General features: G+C 27.1%; 2 protein-coding genes across 4 annotated transcripts; both read right to left on the minus strand.

Moving 5' to 3' along the window:
- Positions 1 to 389: 389 nt before the first annotated feature.
- On the minus strand, positions 390 to 4,894 carry Rack1 (Receptor of activated protein kinase C 1). Its single transcript, XM_015516213.2, has 6 exons — positions 4,676 to 4,894; positions 4,201 to 4,409; positions 3,928 to 4,038; positions 953 to 1,159; positions 743 to 883; positions 390 to 620 (listed from the first exon to the last, which is right to left on the minus strand). Exons 1-6 carry the CDS (start codon positions 4,782 to 4,784, stop codon positions 438 to 440), a joined length of 960 nt encoding a protein of 319 aa, XP_015371699.1. The 5' UTR covers positions 4,785 to 4,894; the 3' UTR covers positions 390 to 437.
- mts (protein phosphatase 2 catalytic subunit mts) lies at positions 4,676 to 20,429 on the minus strand. Of its 3 annotated transcripts, none has more exons than XM_089226726.1 (7): positions 20,269 to 20,429; positions 15,231 to 15,440; positions 14,902 to 15,165; positions 14,670 to 14,842; positions 14,499 to 14,606; positions 14,307 to 14,419; positions 4,676 to 6,183 (listed from the first exon to the last, which is right to left on the minus strand). In XM_089226726.1, the coding sequence occupies exons 1-6, from the start codon at positions 20,368 to 20,370 to the stop codon at positions 14,347 to 14,349; spliced, it is 930 nt and encodes a 309-aa protein (XP_089082852.1). In that variant the 5' UTR covers positions 20,371 to 20,429; the 3' UTR covers positions 4,676 to 6,183; positions 14,307 to 14,346. The 3 variants fall into 3 exon arrangements, with proteins under 3 accessions (XP_089082852.1, XP_015371698.1, XP_089082851.1); XM_015516212.2 differs by lacking the exon at positions 4,676 to 6,183 and adding an exon at positions 12,793 to 13,286; XM_089226725.1 differs by lacking the exon at positions 4,676 to 6,183 and having other exon boundaries at positions 13,318 to 14,419.
- Between the last annotated feature and the right edge of the window lie 140 nt (positions 20,430 to 20,569).

The raw sequence follows: 20,569 nt of genomic DNA on the forward strand, positions 1-20,569 counted from the left end.
TGCAACATTTTGATAAAAAAACAAGAGACAATAGAAAATTGTAATAGTAATCATTGTTGTTAGATACCAGTACAATTACCATATTAGTTAAATCAAGTAATGAATTACACAGTTATCAAGTTTGTAGTTGCTGAATATTTATAAATTCAATAGTATCGAGACAGGCATCAAGGATATGATTTTTTTTTAAGTCACAGTAAATTATAATTTTTTCAAGTTAGGACCTATCAGGGCTCTCTAATTTATCATATGCAATCCTACTAGGAAAAAATACAGTACCTATAAAAGCTTAAGTCACCACAGAGTATAATTTTTTCATGAATTGAGTATCGACTTAACTAATTAGACAAAATCCTTATAAAAAAGAAACAAATTTATCAAACATAATGTACAATAAAAATTGAATATATATTGTATCAAAAAATATTGTAGTAACATTAACGAGCACTGACAGACACTTGCCAAACTCTAATGTTATTGTCTGAGTATCCAGCAAACAATGTTTGTCCATCAGTAGACCACGCAAGTGACAGACATCTAGGTGGTTCGGTATTGCTGTTTTGTGATTGAGATACAACTTCTGGGCGAAGTTCCTCGACCATTTCTTTGCTTTCCAAATCCTAAATAACAAATTTAAGATAACATTATTAGTAACAACCATGTCAACTACACTTAACTGCAATGGATTAAAATACTAACATACATTTTAATAAAATATAAATTGACAAAAAGTGTTACATACCCAAATTTTGATTGATGGACCAAATGCAGCACACAACCAGTAACGGTTGGGGCTAAAGCACAGAGCTTCAATGATATCATTATGGTCAAGTGTATGCAAGTGTTTACCATCATTAAGATCCCATAACATAGCTTTGCAATCCTGTAAATATAAAATGTATATATTAAATATTATTTCTAATCGTCTATTTATCAAAAATGATTTTATTACCTTTCCTCCTGAAGCACACAAAGAACCATCAGGTGAAACAGTAACGGTGTTAAGGTATCCAGTGTGTCCATAATGGTTGGTCTTGATGCGGCAGTTAGTCAAGTTCCATACTTTGACAACCTTGTCCCAACCAGCACTCACAATAATTGGGTTATGTATATTAGGAGAGAACCGTACACATGATACCCAATCGCTGTGACCATCATCCTAAAAAAAACCCAATTTAACTCATTAAAATAATTTGATAGATACAAAAAATAATAATTATTATTTCTATCTATCTACCAAAAGCAAAAAATTTATTATTGAAAAAAAATTATTAATATTTGTTACTAAAATACTATTAATCAAGAAAATTATGTTTAAAAATGATAATATAAGTAAATTGCTAAGTGGAGTTTGTATCACAAGATGTTAATTTTGTCATATATTTTCACTGGTTTTTACAATAATAATAAATTGTAAGGTTATATTACTTAAATTATAATCTCCATTAAAAAAAAATATCCAGACATTTTTTTATACATTGATAAACTTAACAAGTTGCTACTTGAAAGAGATTATTAATAACTTAATTTACTGTTATTTTTAATAAGTTAAGAACATTAATTAGGGCGTTGTAGGTTTTTATTGATACTTTAAATATCCAATCAAGTTATGAGCATTTTAAACCTTTAATTTTATAGCTGTAAAGGTATAAAATATGTTTAAGAGCAACAGTTAGCCTATTTTTGACCTCAATACAATTTGAAAATTATTGATTATTTCATACTAGATATTGAACTATTGTATCTACATTTTTTCTACTTATTCACAGGTGTAGTATTATAGTATCTATGAATGTATGTATCAATTTAAAATTTATTTAGGTAATATTATATTAGTTTAGTAATAATATTTAATGATACATTCACAAATTCAATGTATTAACTTATTACATATATGTCGCAGCCACTTAATGAAATCGAATTTTTCATGAAAAGATGACTATTTCGTGAAATGGAAACACGTTTTTTACACTTTGTGAAATTCAACAATATTTCACGAAATGGTCACTCAATTTTAACATCCTGTATTTTTTTTATAAAGTGGTCATTCACTTTGTGTACTTAAATACAACATTTAACAACTTATTCTACCCTTATAAATTGAACTTACATAATTATATTTAATAATAAAGTTTATTTATATCATATTAATTTATTAAAACCGTATTGTGAACATTTTTTATTTATTAGAGCAGGAAAATGAATTTTGACAAAGACTGTTACATTTGAGACTACGTTTAAAACAAACACATCTTTTAGTTAGACAAGCACTTTTACACGAACAACTTACAAATCCCTGACCTCCAGATACAATGTGAACAGTTTCACGCAAGGTTAATTTTTTATGATCATCATTATGATTATAACTTTTATTGAAACCAATAAATATCATCTTATCATTTCATATATTCTGGTAATTGCAGTATAAAAGTCGTATAGAATAATTTAGATATTATTTAAGTATTTATTGTATTATTTGACATGGGGACGAGGTTAATATGGATATAATCAAACTTGACGTTTCCATTAAGTTGTTTGTGTAAAAGTGCTTGTCAAACCAAATGATGTGTTTGTTTTAAAGGTAGTCTAAAATGTAACAGTCATAATTAATTTTCCTGCTCTAATAAATAAAAAATGATCACAATACGGTTAATAAATTAATATGATATAAATAAACTCTACTACTACATATAATTAAGTTTTATAAATTTAAGAGTAAAAGAAGTTGTTAAATGTTGTATTTTAGTACACTAAGTGAATGACCACTTTGTGAAAAAAAATTATTATGTTAAAATTGAGTGACCATTTTGTGAAATATTTTTAAATTTCACAAAGTGTAAAAAACGTGTTTCCATTTCACGAAATAGTCATCTTTTCATGAAAAAATTGATTTCATTAAGTGGCTGCGACATATATACTATTAATCAATACTTAGGTTCTCAACCGGTGTTGTGTATTACCATGAAATATTGACAATAAAATTGGTTATTTATACTGCAGATATTCAAAGAATAAACATGACATTATTATGATGCTATGACATGATAGTAAAAATCGCTGATAAGAAAAAGTTGTGATTAGTCTCAAACTCAATTGATACATAAGTTTGTAATTGATAAGTACTCTTTAAAAAAAATCCATGAACTGTTAAAGTGTAATGCCATTTTATTGATCTAAATTTGGATGTCTCATTAACAAAAAAAAAGGTTGAGAAACAGAGCAATACTTTACTGATTAACAGCAGGGCTTGTGCAATAAAAACAATTGAGTAATGTAGCCTAAAAGACATAAAATCCAGCCAAAAACATATTTATATTATGAAGTAGAAATTTAATTATAAGTATGATGAAAAAAATGTATCAAAGTATGTTTTACAGAATAAAACAATAACTTACTATTTATAAATATAATAATGCAAAAATGGTCTCAATTATTAAGGTTGTAAAGGCAAAAAGTGGCATTAGTACCTCTAGTTATGCCGTGTAGCACAGAATAATAAGGAATATACACTGAAGTATAGATATTATAACAAATTCAATTTTAATAGACTAATTTAACATAGGTGAGCAAATATTAAGTAAGTCAAACTGAAGAAAAATGTCTAATATCAACAAAATATCATTAAATAAACATAACTCAGTATCAAATAATTTGAAGTAGCATATTATATTACCTATCAGTATTAAAAATATTGTAATTATAATTATAATTTTCAAAATATATTATATTTTAACATTTGTGATAAAACAAATATTTGGATAGGTCCTCTATTTAATAACAAAAATCACTTTTTAGATATTGCAAATAATTCAAATGGTAGGTATGTCGAGAAACTGAAGAAACACAATATGATCATTGATCACACAACCACCCGGTCGATATGGAGTAAGTGGATGATTGATTTGTACACTTTTAGTTCATCCCTACCTGAATAGTGTATTTGCACTCAGCTAAAGTATTCCACAACTTGATAGTCTTGTCCCGGCTTCCAGAAACGATTTGACGGTTGTCAGCAGAGAAGGCAACGCTCAATACATCCTACATAGAAAAATAAAAAGTTTAGTGGATGTACAAATTAATATGGCCCTAATAAACAAACCGCGAAGCATATACCGACATGTGTAAGTACTTACCAAGCAGTAAAGCTTCTATACATAATAAAAAAAAAAAAGTAAAAAAAAAGCTTGAGAGATATTGAACCTTGGTGTGGTCTTCAAAACGACGAGTGGTACGTCCAGCAGCCAAATCCCACAGACGGAGAGTCTTATCCCAAGAACCGGAAAGCGCGTAGTTTCCATCAGATGAAAGAACAACATCGCTGACGAAGTGCGAATGTCCGTACAAACGTTTCTTAGGGATGCCGTAGTTGAGTTCGTCACGTGTGAGGTCCCAAACGATCAGGGTTTTGTCTGTGGAATAAAACATCGTGGATTAGTAACCGAGCAAAAACCAAAAGGTCTCGAGCAGATCGGTGGTGCCACGGGCAACAACATGACAACCGCGAACCCAAAACACAACCGGAGCCCGGAGATTTTCAGCGTTAGCCGTCTAACACACTGGAGGAATAGACCTAAATTTATTTGAATGAAAACTAAGTGTGGGCAACAGTTGTTGTACGATAGAAACGAACGACAATAAAACGCAAGGATAGGCGTTAGGGAGATGTAGAACTTACCTCGTGAACAAGACAGAATCATGTCGGTGTGGATCGGATTGGTGGCGATCTGAGTAACCCAACCATTGTGCCCACGAAGGGTACCACGAAGTTGCATTGTCTCAGTCATTGCGAAGGGTTTGTATCAAATTTGTTAAACCTGTAAATAGCAAGAAATAAACGAGAAAACCGGAGTTCACGTGTTCAGTTCGGGGCCATAGGAAAAAGAGAAGTGTTCAAGTGTGAGGCGATTGCGGACGCGGATCGGTTTGCATTCGTATTTGAGGTTATGTTACCAGTTTTCAGTTACCAAGCATGTAATCCTAACCAAGGTATCCGTACAAATGACACAACATTATAAATCACATTTTTATTTTATCATTATTTTATTTCAATGTTGATCATATTATACTTTATGTATACAATGCTCTTCAATAAACAAATACATTTGTTAATTTACATTTCGCCAAAAATTAATGTTTTAATATTTTATTCATTAAGACACAATACCACAGATAAACGTATACATGGCAACACTGATTCATGAACAAGGCGGTAAATTCACAGTGCACAAGTGCGTTTTGAAAGATTACCCAAAATTAATATTCCGCATAAATCGACATAACTATTAATTAATATTATAATATACCATTTAAAAACAAATTTTGAAAGCATTTTTTTTTTTGAAAAGTCTAACTAATTCGTATCATACGTTGTTAAATTAATATTAAAATTTCAATAATAAACAAATTGTACTCTACATATATTTAATAGCAATAGGTACTTTACCTATTTAAGACCTAAATAAATTTATTTGCATTAATATGTATTAATAAATAATAATACAACCTTTACTTATTAGTAGAGTTAGGATGTTGATGACTTTTGCATTTTTTTTCCTTTTATTCTGCACAATGCTATCCTAGCTAAAAATTTGTTTCATGCTCCCTTGATGCAGAATATTCTAATTTTATTTTGCATTTTTAGCTATAAATGCATTTTTTTTTGTTTTTCAACGTCATTTTTAAGTCATTTTTTCATCTTTTAGGGCATTTTTTTTTACTTTTTATACAATGTGGGGCATTTTTCACAAATTATAGATTTTAGGGCAAATGTTACACCCATGTTTGGAAAAAATTTAATTTATTTAAAATCTAACTTTGGATTTGGACTATTAGTAAAAAATAATTTTAATATTAATTAAATTAAAATTTATTTATACCCATATCTCTAATAAAGATTATTATTTAAAAATAAGTTTTTTCACTTACTTAATTAGTAGGTATTTCAGATAATTTTTTGAAGTTTTAGGGCATTTTTGCTCTTTTTGCATTTTTTTAGGGCATTTTTGTGTGTTTTTTAGGTCATCAACATCCTAACTCTACTTATTAGTTTCTCTTGTATACTAATATATTATACTTATTCGCCTGTTGTGGCTTTACTGCATCAATAACTGCGTTTGAAGAAGGTAGGAACTTGTACTTATTTGAGTCTTTTATATTATGCTTACAGGCATAATCAGTGCTCATCTAGAGTATTTAAAAAATAGAGTTAGATATAAGCGTCGGCAAATAAATTGAATTCAAATTCATTTTTCTAAATTTTTTATAAGTATTATAAAATATATAACACTAAGCACGTATATTATATAACTTAATGTACTAGTATTTACTACTTTCACCTGTTTTTCAAAACATAAAAATACATCACCCTGTGTGATCTATTTTTTCAGCCACAACCCATCGTTGGTAAACAATAGGTACTTTAAGTACCTACTAATAACTCATAATTGTAAGTAAAAGTCATGTAGGTACCTACTATTTATTATTTATTATAAACCGATAAGTACTCTATAAAGGTACTTCAGCTTTGGAGAAAAGAATTAAAATTAATTTATGTTAAATGGATCACCTTAAATGAATCAGCTCGATTGGAATCACCAAAAATAAATTTCGCAAACAATTAGATATTAATGATATTATTAAGAATTTTATGATTTTTAGTTGTACCTTGTACACAAATATAATTTAGATTCGTCAGTAATAAAATATTAGGCTACGCATCATGGGCGGGAATTGGGAGGGGTGGGTTTGAGGGATCAGCCCCTCAAAATGTATACAAATAGAAAAATTATCCCCAACAAATATAATTGGTCACTGCAGGTTACTGCTATAAATAATAATAAATATATATATATATTAAATTATTAACTAATATTTCTTATAACAAGAAATGCGTTTTGTGAAGAACTATACTTACATTTATTAACTAGCAAAATCAGTATTCATTTAAATTTGTTTAAAAGATTTGTTTTGAGCTGTTTACTGACATTTTAATTTTTCAACTTTTTTAGTTTTTTTTCTATGTATATCGATAAAAAATTATTTGTTCGGTAGAAAAGCTTGAAAATTGAATACAAGGCTTCTAACAACTTGTAACAATAGAAGTTAAAAAATATTAAAAATATGTAGGCACGACTTTTTTTTATAAGCATTTAAAGTTAAAATTTTGACTAAATACGTAAAAATTACGGCAACGTTCAAATTATTTTAGATATAAATTCATAAAAGTTTTTCTTTTTAATTCTAAGATTTGAAAATTTAATACAAGGCTCCTAACATATTTTTACAATAGCAGTTGAAAAATAAAAGAAATTCATAGTCACAATTTTTTTTTATCAGCATTCAAAGTTTAAACTTTGACAACATAATATTATTTAAAATTGCGAAAATTCACAAATTATTTTATGTTAGAAATTCATAAAAAATTGTCCTTTTATATCAAAGATTTCAATATTTAATACAAGGCTCATAATATATTTTTACAATAGCAATTGAAAATTAAAAGAAATACATAGTCACAATTTTTTTTTATAAGCATTAAAAGTTCATATTTTGACTAAACACGTAAAAATTACGGCAATGTTCAAATTATCTTAGATAGATATTCATAAAAGTTTTTCTTTTTAAATCTAAGATTTGAAAATTTAATACAAAATTCCTTACAAGTTTGTCAATCTTTATCAGAAGTAAAAAGTCCACCGGAAATTCAAATTAAATTTTTATGAGCATTTAAAATTTAAATTTTTACAACATTGGATTTTCACTGGATTTCACATTTAGAGATTTTCTTATTATGTTGTAACTCTAAAAGTCTAAAACAAATCACCGCAGATACTTGAAATTTTGACTGAATGTGTATATAGGCATTTTCTATATTAGATAAAATTTTCAAAATATTTAGATTTGTTTTGAGCTGTTTACTGACATTTTAATTTTTCAACTTTTTTAGTTTTTTTTTCTATAAATGTCGATAAAAATTTATTTGTTTGGTAGAAAGTCTTGAAAATTTAATACAAGGCTTCTAACACATTTTATTAATAGCAGTTGAAAAATAAAATAAATACATAACAATTTTTTTTTACAAGGATTCAAAGTTTGAATTTTGAAAACATACGTTAAAATCACGAAAATTCTTAAATTATTTTATGCTAGAAATTCATAAAAAAATTTCCTTTTATATCTAAGATTTGAAAATTTAATACATGGCTCCTATCATATTTTTACAATAGCAATTGAAAAAAAAAAAGAAATGCGTAGTCACAATTTTTTTTTACAAGCATTCAAAGTTTGAATTTTGACAACATATTATGTAAAAATCACGAAAATTCGCAAATTATTTCAAACTAGAAATTCATAAAAATTTTTCTTTTTAAATCTAAGATTTGAAAATTTTTAATAATCTATAATATCCTAGACAGATAAACCGTCTTCGCTCAGAATCGTTTTTCGTATACAATGATATATAATATCATTGGATTCAAATTTAATTCCATCAATTACAGTAACTCACTTGTAACCTACTGTACAGCAGAGCGACATACACGACTTATCCTCCTTTTTTTTTTGGCTTTGATATGCAATTAAGTTTTTTAAAATACCAGCCCCCTCTAAAATAATGGAGAATTTCCGCCTATGGGCTACTTATATCTACCCTGAGTGTAAGGCCGTAAGGGTTCTGGTATAGGCAATGTTAACTAAAATTTAAGAACAATAATTCATTATTTTTGTTTTGGTATACGGTTAAAATATACTATTTCGACATAACATAAAATTATGCAATTAGTATTCTCGTGTCTGTGAAGTTACGAAAGTAATTTTTTTCTCCAAACGTAGAAATTTTTCTATTGTGTGGAAAATGGAGATTCTCTTTTATAAATACCCAAGTCTATAACTATAAGACTACAAACTAGAAAAATAACTATGGAACACGCTCGATAGCACTTATATTATAAGTATTACTATATTATATTATTATTTATACACTTTTTACAGTCATAGAATACCAACCAAGATTATGTTCCAGCCTATAGGTCACTCAAAAAAAAAAAATGTTCAATATGAAAAAAGTATTTGTATGCGAAAAAGAAGGCAGGTGAATCAGCATTTATTTCTAAGGAAATAATAGACCTAGGTAGTATATTAATTAATTTTATATTTTATCATTAATATTTTTTAAATTTGATACGTTTGATAAATAAAGATATGACAAGACATCTTCATAACTTACTTACTAAGTTATAAGCTAGTATCAAAATGTATGTAGGTAGTAGGTACCAACGTAGAAATATTAAAAATAGCTTGAAATTAGTCTTGATATTTTAAAATGTCCTTGTGGTATGTGCTATGTGCATACTGTACTTATATATTACTAATGCCTATAATGATAAAATAAATTACTTTAATAACATTTTAAATATAGGTGTACTTGTGTAATAACAAGGCATCGATTAGGTGGTGCACAAGTGGCTAAGACTCAACTTCTCATTTTTTAAACTAAGATTTAACCATCCCCCGTAAAATTCAATCCAATTCCTACCTGATAGTAAATAATAATATAAGCTGTTGGGTTCTTCGTTCAAAAGTTAGAATAGACTACAAAGATTCCCATTACAGCAACGCGTCACTCACTTCTTCACTTTTTTAAATTACATCTAAATAACTAAAAATTTTAATTTTTCTACTTAAAAACCAGTGTTAAGGTTTAAACTTCAAATACTTATAAATAAATGAGCATAATATTTTTAATATTTTCAAATTGGTTTTCTACTTTAGTATCTATTTTGGTGAGACAGTGAATCTATTTGGTACTTTCAAGAGATCAAAATTGTTAACCCCCCGTAATTCTCAAGCGCCGTGGAAAGCGACCAAAAGCATAACATTCCCTAAAAATGCAAAATAAAAATTGTACCATTAAATTCAATACCCATGAATCAATTTCTGTATAAACGTGCATTGAATGTGATCATTAGAGAAAAAAGATACAAATAGGTACATAAAGTTCCGGGTTCTAGATATAAATATATATTTTTTTAATTACCGTAGATTGAAAATGTTCTCTTTATCAAAAAAACATTTAATTCAAAATTTTCATGTTTTTACCTTAAAAAAAAAAAAATTAACCGGGAAGTCAAATAAACTTTTTAAGGCAGTTTGAAGTTCAAATTGCTTTAACATTCAGTGGTAATTCGAAAACAAGTAACCGTAAACATATGACATTTTTATCAAATACCATTTATACTATATATTGCTTTTTCTACACATGAATACATTTAAATTTTAAAAATAATTACTCTTAAGCCATTTATACATATTTCCAATAAAATTTAAAATTTTCCCTATAAATATCGATGAAAAATACTTATTAGTAGTTACTAGTGCTACTAATGAGTACTGAGTTCGGTTGCTTGTGACTATAAACAAGTCTATCAAAAAGGTCATCCCCGTAAACTTTATATCGTAAGTATTTTTCAGATAATGCACAAAGACGATCATGTACAATTAAACTGACACTTCGATGTTACTGTTTTATACCGATTTTAAGTATCATAAGTGATAGGTGTATGCTAACCGTTTGTTTAACACAGGGTGCTTCAGCCCGCGGTTATTAATTTAAAAAAAAAAAGTTGGAGATAGCGCGGAGAGAGTACTAATCTACGCGTTTTCTATAATATGATAACTTGTGTATACAATTATATTATAATAATATTTTATTTGTTATAAAATAAAATATGAATACATTTTTATGTTTGGCGACTCTCTTAATGATGCTTAATGCGTAAATTGGCCTGCTAACTACAAAAGATCAGACATTCTGCTTGAAAACAAGAAGAAAAAAACAACACTTTAGAAATTCATTTTAAGTCTAACATAAACAACAGGTTAGGTTACCACTGTCGCATATATTTTAGGGCATAACAATAAGACTGAAAAATAACATTGTATAGGAGATAGGTCACATTAAAAAACATAGAAAGGTTCTTTAATTTTTCAAATTTATTAATTATTTAACACGTTAACCAACCAAGATCTACTAGATCTCACTTGTCCAAACCGCCAAGGATTTTTTCATAGGTTAACTTAAAATATAATCTTTAAGCATTTGTTGCGAGCGTGTATGAGGGGAGGAGGTAATCTTTAGAATTCTGTTTCATGTATAGGCACTATTATCACCGCTCTTTATACTATACCTTACATTATACAGTACTATAATTATATGCGTAAAGCATCATATTCAATTGTGTATATTAGTCGCATTATAATATAAGAAATATGATATCAAAATCAAACATATCATATGCACAACTATTTTACGCTACAACGTTTAGATAAGAATATAGGCGAAACATGATTTACGCACATGTCGACGAAGGGGGACGCCTGTGTCAAAAATAAAAAAATAAAAAATATACGTACCGTTCTGCTTCGTGACTACAGTTATTTTCTAACTGTTGGGCATCGTCATTCGCAGTGATTATTTGAGTATGGCACGATATATATTACATTAATTTGTGATGCGCGTAGACATCAAAATAAATATATAATACAACTATTTTTATGTCCTTTTTTGTAAATTAAGTACGTAGATTCTTTGACGACCCTCCACCCTTGATGATTATCATTTATACTTAGAATTATTTTATTATTGTTATCATCACCATTTTTCTTTTTAAAATGCCAAGGATGGATATAACATATTACAAACCATAATAGAATATTATTAATTATAATATTTCATGGTCCCATCATTTGTATTATAATAACAGTATGTTAAGTGTATGTTTTCTTTTTCAAACAGTTTTGAGAAAATATTAATACTTTCTGTTTAACATAAATCATTAGTACCTATACTACAGCTTCAAATCTGTAATAATTCTTACACACAGCTTCAAATCTGTAATAATTCTTACACACAGCTAGGTAGTAGGTACCACACTACATTTTTGGCCACATAAGGAACAATATAATAGAACATAATAAATATGTATCTAAGCCAAATATACCAAAGGCGTAACCAAATATAACCACAAATTTATTTTTTATGTTAGTTAAAATATATTTATGTTTATTAAAATTAAAAAATGGTAAAAATAACAAGATTTAAATGGAATGCTAGCACTCTGATTATATGTACTATGAGTACACATTGAAATGTTGAAGTATTATTTCTTATTATGCATAATACTCATGAAGTCTATAACTATGTTGACAAACAAGCATATTATTATCATCATCCTCTTAAATTGTTAAAATTTGAGACATCTTAAAATAATGTAAAATAAATTTGATTTTTTTATTAATTTAAAATTATTATTTCTTATTTTTACCTGAGATTAAATTTTATATTTTGTGCATTTCTAAATAATTCATACAACAAAAATTATTTCCACTTTCCAACAATTCAGAATAGAAAATAAGATTAATAGTTTAAGTAACAGTGACTATATAATACAGTTTAAAATCATAATTTCTTTTTTCCTAAGGGTTATTAATAATTTATTTAATACTTTAAAAAATGGCACCTATGTTTAGTTTAATTAATTAATTTAGAAGTGGATTAGATTCCAACTCGCGTGACATGTGATTTTCTTGAGTACTTCAATAGAAATATTATTTTGATTGGAATTGGAATTGAAATAAAAGAAAATTCTATCAAATAATAGTTAACTCTACTCGAAAATTTCAATAAAATGCCCAATGCTTTTCTATGAAAATACACTTTTAATCAAAATGTTTAAATTATTATTAGATATCAATAACCAAAATAAGAAAGTTACAGGTAGAAATTTAAACTAATAATTTATATCATAAGGTAATTTATTTAAATAAAAACTATTTAGGGTAAACATACCAAATATCAAATATTTTGAAATTTACACTTACCATCTTCCAAAATTATATTGGAGAAGTTTGCCATATATAATTAATAATTTTAAATAATGAACTATTATATAATTTATGGAAAATAATGATACAAGAAAAATCCATGTTTTCAATAAATTAAAAATAAAATTAGAATACAAATTATATAATCATGACTGTTAAAAAATTATTAGTTATTATTCATTAATTTGTGATTAAAATTAAGTTATATATGGTTTGTAATTTATATTACGATCATAAGAATAAACATATTTTATAAAAAATATTGCGAAATTCTTTCTATGTTAGAGTCCATATAGTTGATACAACTTTGCTAAGCTTATAAATTCCATAACAATATGCTTTTGATCTGGAATCAGTTTTGTGGTGCTGGATGTTATTGGTTCTTAATTGGACACAGAATATATATTCTGTTTAAAACAAGGTAAAAAGTCACGAGGATAAAATGTTATACTATAATTTATGAATTTGGAAATATACAAATTAAAGAAGACCTGATGGCCTAGTAAATTATTCATTATAACAGGGAAAAATATATTGGAAATTAAAAATACTGACAACCCATTATAAGCTGTTTAAATAAATGCTAACCAATTTCGGATTTAGCAATGGATATAACATTGATTTTAGTAAATACATTTATAAAATAATAATAATAAAAATAAATTAAGAACAACAGAAATGGATTGATTAAAATAAAAAGTCTATTGACTAATTATACCCGAGTGTTAAATCCGAATCTTGATTGCTCACAAAGACAAGAAAAAAAAAGATATACTCATCCTACTATACAACTCAAAATTATTCGTAATCTATACTTACACATTTCGTTATAATAATTATAATTTTTACAACATGATCTCTAATTTATGTGTAAAGTACAAATTAATTACTTCCAAATTTAAAATATAAATATTTTAAAATTGTAATATTTGCCAATGATTTTCATTTTTTTTTTTTTTTACTTAAATTATAAACAACAGGAAAAATGATTACAATCATGTTAAAAACTACATGTATATATATATTTTTTTTCAAAGACGTTAGATTAGAATGTAAATATTTTATATGTAATTATTCTATAAAATTATGTTAGGAATACAGATGTAAAATATTTCCTCCAATAATATGTCGAAAAAAAAATGCCACATAGCATTTAAAAAACAATTGTATAATATAAATAACTGAAATAATTTTTGATTTTTTTTCTTTTAAAGATATTTATTAATCCTGTCCGTTTACTTGAAAGTATAAATAAAAAATAATAAAAATGCCAGCGTAAAAAAAGAACAAAAATACAGTTTAACTTTTGCTCTTAATTAGTTTTCTTACATTATCATTAAAATTGTATTACTTAGATAAGACTTGGCGATATATATATATTTATATTAATATGTATAATTATATAAATATTTATTATTTAATCATACCGTAAAGAAGGTGATACCAGACACAGTTGGTGTTGTTAGCTTATAAGAAATAATCTGGTGTCCTACGGGTGACATGTGGTTCGCCGCGTCGTGGTGCTGGATCGAATTGCAAACTGAAAACAGTGAATGAATTATAAAAAATGCTGCATTTATATTGTTTTCCTAATTTTTAAATATTAATAGTATACTCACAATGAGTATTTTAAGCCGTCGTCTAGTTCCATAATAGCTGCTTGGTTACCACATCGATAACAATAATTAGGGGCCGAAAATATTGTCACTACATTACGATCATGACACCTATCAACAAGATATTTCAGTTAATACCCATAATTGTTCATAATATATGCATGTTATACATACCAATTATAACCTTCCATCACAAGTTGATGAGCTCTGGAAACAAGTGTCAGACCATTCGAATGATTGAATGTTTCTGAAATATCTTGACCGAATGTATAACCGGCCCCTCTAGGTGATATACCCCAACCAATACGATCATCAGGGTCTGACCATAATAGATCACACATAGGACCCTAAACATAAAGTAAATAGATAAAAATCATAGTTCATAGAAATCAATTAAATATATTACTTCATGTGGAACTTCTTGCATACGATCTAATGCTCTAATATGATCTAGTGTGTCAATGGATGGAGACAGCCCACCATGAAGACAGAAAATCTGTTCGTCAACAAGTGCAGTCAATGGGAGATAGTCAAACAGGTCAGTAAAAAACTTCCATACGTTCGCATTACCATACTTTCGTAAGCATTCGTCATAGAAGCCATACACTTGTGTAATCTGTCGACTTTCATGATTACCTCTAAGAATTGTTATTCTTTCACGGTATCGTACCTTAATATACATAATAAAAAAGAATAAACTTCATTGAAAAAAATATTATTGATAATTTAACTCACCTTTAATGCAACCAATAATGTAACAGTTTCAACAGAATAGTAACCACGATCAACATAATCTCCCATGAACAGGTAATTTGTATCTGGGGACTTTCCACCTATTCGAAACAGTTCCATTAGATCGTGGAACTGTCCATGAACATCCCCGCATACTGTCACTGGACATTTTACTTCTTGTACATTAGACTCTTTAGTCAAAATTTCTTTTGCCTAGAATAAATTTCAATGTCTCAATGGTAATAATATTATAGTTAGTTGAAAAAATTATTAAATAAATAAATATTATGAAAGGAGAGATATGATGTTTCCGGTTATGCTATTTATAATGATTGCTCTTGGATTGTATTCAAATCTTTGTTATTATTCATAACTAGTATAAGAAAAAGTGGCTATTTTTATAAGGGGTAAATAAAAACCTCACAAACTATATTTAGTATGAAAGAATTAACTTTTAATAAAAATTACATAATATAAATCAAAAAAACAAATACAACCTCAAAATAATGTACTCATAAATAAAAAAAAAAGCTGAATCTATTGTAAACATATTTTCCACGAGATACAAAATGTCAATTATTGAAAGATTTACATAAATAAAAGAGCCTATTTATAATATCAGGATTTATATGCTCGAGTATTATAATATATATTTATTACACATCATAATTAAGAAATCTACCATACCTATATAAAACATTAAATATAACAAATACATTAATAGATTTTATTGATCAACATTAGTTTATTTCAATGAGCATAATTTTTCAATTAATCAATTTCAAAATAATAAAATAAAATGTATGGTTCTTTAAAAATTTTAGACATAGAACATAGATTAACATGATTAAAAATGAAAAATATTCTGTTTTCAAAAATCAATAATACCTAAATGAAAATTACAATATTAAAATAACTGAATGGAACGAACTACAGAAATATACTTATAAGTATAAATAATTTTAAAACTTTTATTTATGTTATTTAACAGTTATTTTAATAGTAATTTAAATATGTGCATTATATTGTATATAGTTTAAAAGAAGAAAGACAAAATATTGCCTTGAGATGAATGGTACACAGATGTAATTTAGCTCTATTGATTGAATCTGTGTTCAATAAGAATACCTATTAATGAAGAATAATTTTCAACTATTTAACATTGTACTTATGAAATGTATATACATATAAATAAGTATTGTTAAGAAGTATAAAAACAATCATAATAACTTAGCATACATAAAGTACCAAATATTATTTATTTTTTAAGTGTTACATTATATAATATTTTCATCAAATTTCAAATAACTTTATTATCATAAAGAAAACTTTCTTAATTAGAATTTTAGCATTAATATTTAGTATGTAGATTAGACAGTGTTATCTAGCTATGTTTAAAATATGGATAAAACTGTAGTTGCAGAAATACAATGTAAGGTGTTGTTGGGTCGTTTTCAAATATTGAGTTTTTAAATTGTGACAGATACTATGAAAATAATTATCGCTGATATTTCACATTTATTACTAATTTTTTTTTCATAACTGAAATTTTTATATTACTTTGAAATTATTAATACTATAATAAAATGTATATGGATACTATATTTTATCATCCTTAATTTTAATCTTATACTAAAGTGTACAGTAAAAATAAAATATTATATTCATTATAAAATAAAATAAATATTAAATTTTATTTTGTATGCTAATAGCCTAACGATATTTTATATGACTCATATAGGGGTATACAAAATAGGTTCAATTAATACAATAATAATATATTATAAAATAATATACCTACTTGAAGTATTTATAATAAGCCTATTATCCAATGTCCACTTTAAAACTTTCACTTATTTAATCTAAATACTGACAGATTTATAATTTTAAAACTTAATTTAATTAATTAGTAATAAAAATATGCCATTTTCATTATAAGTACCTAATTCTATTGCGGTCTAACAGATTTCTGCTAAGTACTTACACTCTTTTTCAAATGAAAAAGCACCATGCCCATGCATACGACATAGTGTGTGATAGCAATGACTATAGTCTGTGGATTAGGTCAGATAGTAGATACTTAAACTAAAACCAGACTTCATCATCCTCCCAGTGATTTTATTTGAAAAAAGAATGTATCCAAACATTTACTTTATTAAATACCACCGCCTCCACCTCAGAAATATTTGTAAAACTAAATCATTTAAGGATGGCAAAAACATGTTAATATTAACTATTATTGTTTTAAGGGCATTGGTTAAGTGGGTGATCTACCAGGTATTTTAAGGTTTAGAGTGATCTACCGAGAAAACAGTTAACAACAAGTACCTAAAATAAAAATTAAAAATAAATATGTAGGTACCTAATGTTATCTAATAAAAATGTAATTCAATTAAAACAATAACTATATTTAATACATTTAAGGTTCTGTGTCTAAAAAACAAATGATACAATTAGTATAAGTCAAAATTTTTATGAAACACAAACTTTTTTATATCTTCCAAAAAATGTATAAATAAATTATTCAGATTATGTATTGAGCGGTACTAACATTCAATTGAATAGCGTGGTAATAGATTTTCATAAGCCCCAAACATTTTTCTTAATATTTACAATAAAATTTCTAAAGTTTGCGTGTTAGCATTTACGAGATTCACAAAATGTTCAGATTTTATTTTCAAAATTTATTTCCCTAATCGGTTTTTTCAATTAACTTTATCGTACATTATTAAGTCACTAAAGGCATATTATACATTACCTATTAATAGTAGATCATGGCAGACTTGGTAGATCACACACTTTACCAATGCCGTTTTTAGATTTAAAAATTTATCTGATAAAATCTAATGAATGATTTTTTTTTTAAACTGACAGTTAGTTATATAGATAAAACCTAAACAAATGTACAAATTTGTTATAGAGAATAATATATTTTAAGCTATTAAACTAACTGAAGTAAATTCAAACATATGCAGTAAGGAAAACAGATTAAAATAAACCAGACTAGACATTTATTTTATTGACAACCCTCAATAGCAGATAAAATAATAAATTAATGAGTACCCAAGTATAAAGAAGAATGTTCAAACAACTTTTTAACAAAAGATAATTATTTATAAATATACAAACTACCTAGATATATTTTTACCTAAATAAATAAATAATGCATTTTTTATTCGTTATTACTTTATTAGGAAAATCTTCATTTTAGTTAAATTATCATTAGATACCCATAAGGTGTTTTACTGATTTTAATATATATCTTAATACTGAGCATAAGATAATGATAATAAAATGATATTATAAAATTAATGTCATATAATGTTATTAGTGACAAAAAACTTTCTCTTCGCGACCTAGAAAAATGTATCAAACATTTGATTTTTAAAAATTTAAATTATGAATTTAAGAATTGAGCATTTAATATTCATCTGAATTTAGAATGACCTGTTAATTACTATACATAATATTAATATAATTTAAGTTGTTGGTGTTTTAAAAACTAAACATAGTATTATGTTAAAACATCAAATATTATAAATTTTTAAGCAATGTTGTTTTAATCAAGTGTGTGTTTAACATATGTAGAATTGGTCAAAGAAAAATTATTTATATGAAAACAATATTAAACTGATTGCAATTACATGCATAAAAAACAAAATTACAATAATTTTTTGATTCACTAACTATACCAACCCTCTTAATATTACAGAAAAATTTGACTGATAATAAACTATGTAGGCTAGGTATATCAGATAACTGATCATTTTAAATTTTAGACATAGTCAAAACATTGTATGCTCAATACAATATTTTTGTTAACGAGGATATATTGTACATATTAAAAACAAATATAGGTTAATTAAATTGAATTGATTAAATATTTCAGATTTCCCAATTACCTTAAAAATCAAGTCATGTCAATTCAGCCAAATTTAAAAGTTTCAATTATTTACAAGCTACATTTCAAAGGTATATACACCAACAATTAAGAATACATTTTTAAACATAGTGATTAGTTTTATTTTTTGATAATAAACTCAAGTCATCAATATTAATAATGTAAATGAACTCCAAAATAGATGGGTACTTATTAAAATAAACTATGTCATACTTATTTTTAGTTTATAAACATTAAATATTATATTTTAAATTATTAGTCATTAGCTTATTACCATAATATTATAAGAATGACAAATCAAAAATCAATGGTGTTTGGCTAGCAAGTATAGATTCATTAGCAATGTACAGGTAAAAATATTTACACACATACAAGATTATAAGTAAGTGACTTATAAGTGGACTTTCTAAAAAATAAATTAAAATTCAAGACTTCCTATAAACTAAAGAGCTACCAAAGTAAAACACTGACTAATTAGAATTATGTTTTTAGACATAGATAACTGAAATGGTAACATATCCAGGAACTCTTGTCTATTCAGTGAGTAGAGAAATGTATAATTGGGACTTTAATGTAGAACTATACAAGCAACAGCCAGGTAAATGTTTTAGATTTAAAATTCTAAACCTAATCCAAAACCCATGGCCGCAATCATATAAAAACTACGCAGATCTTAGCAACATAGAGGACTGTTATCAGTTGGAAAGTCAGACCAAAGCTCAGTGAATGCGCAAAAAACCGAATCATACCAATCATTCGAAAATTTTCGCGGGAGCCATGCATGAATACCGGTGGCGAGCAGTGAAGATTTTTATTTATTTTTTTTTTTTTGGGGGGGGGGGGCGACAGGGCCAGGGCAGTTTTAAGGCCGGCGTGCGAGAGCCGACGAGACTTGACAGGACGAGACCCGGTCACGTGGTCAATTTGGGCGAGGTACGAACGTCAGCAATGGAAGTGCCGACACTAAAATAGTGGTCGGTACGCGCCCCTCAGCCGATCAGCGGAACAGGGTCCAAGATCGCTGACGGCCACTACAAACGTATAAACAATATGGCCGAACCGGGCGCGCGCGCGCGCGCAAACCCGTTGCGTGACGGCGGCGGCAATGCTGTATCGGCGGGGCGCCGCCAAGATATTTACCTTGTCGCACAGGAACTTCACTTGGCTTTCGGTCAACTGTTTGCACTCGTTTAGCTGCTCAATCCATTGGTCTAGTTCCTTCAGGGACGTTTTATCGTCCATAGTTATAGAGATGTGTTGTACGCGAACGAACGGATCAAAATGAACGGGTCAAACCTGTGAAGTAGGGTTGCCAACCTGTAAAAATTGATAATCGTACGCGTACATAAAATTATCGTATTTGAACCAATGTGTATCATACAATTTTTTTCCAAGTTTTCTGTTATCAGTTCTAATTTATCACAACCCAAATAGTAAAAGT

The sequence above is a fragment of the Diuraphis noxia genome, unplaced genomic scaffold (assembly GCF_037042655.1).
Source record: "Diuraphis noxia isolate RWA-SAM2 unplaced genomic scaffold, SU_Dnox_SAM2 contig0004, whole genome shotgun sequence".
In the NCBI taxonomy this organism is placed as follows: domain Eukaryota; kingdom Metazoa; phylum Arthropoda; class Insecta; order Hemiptera; family Aphididae; genus Diuraphis; species Diuraphis noxia.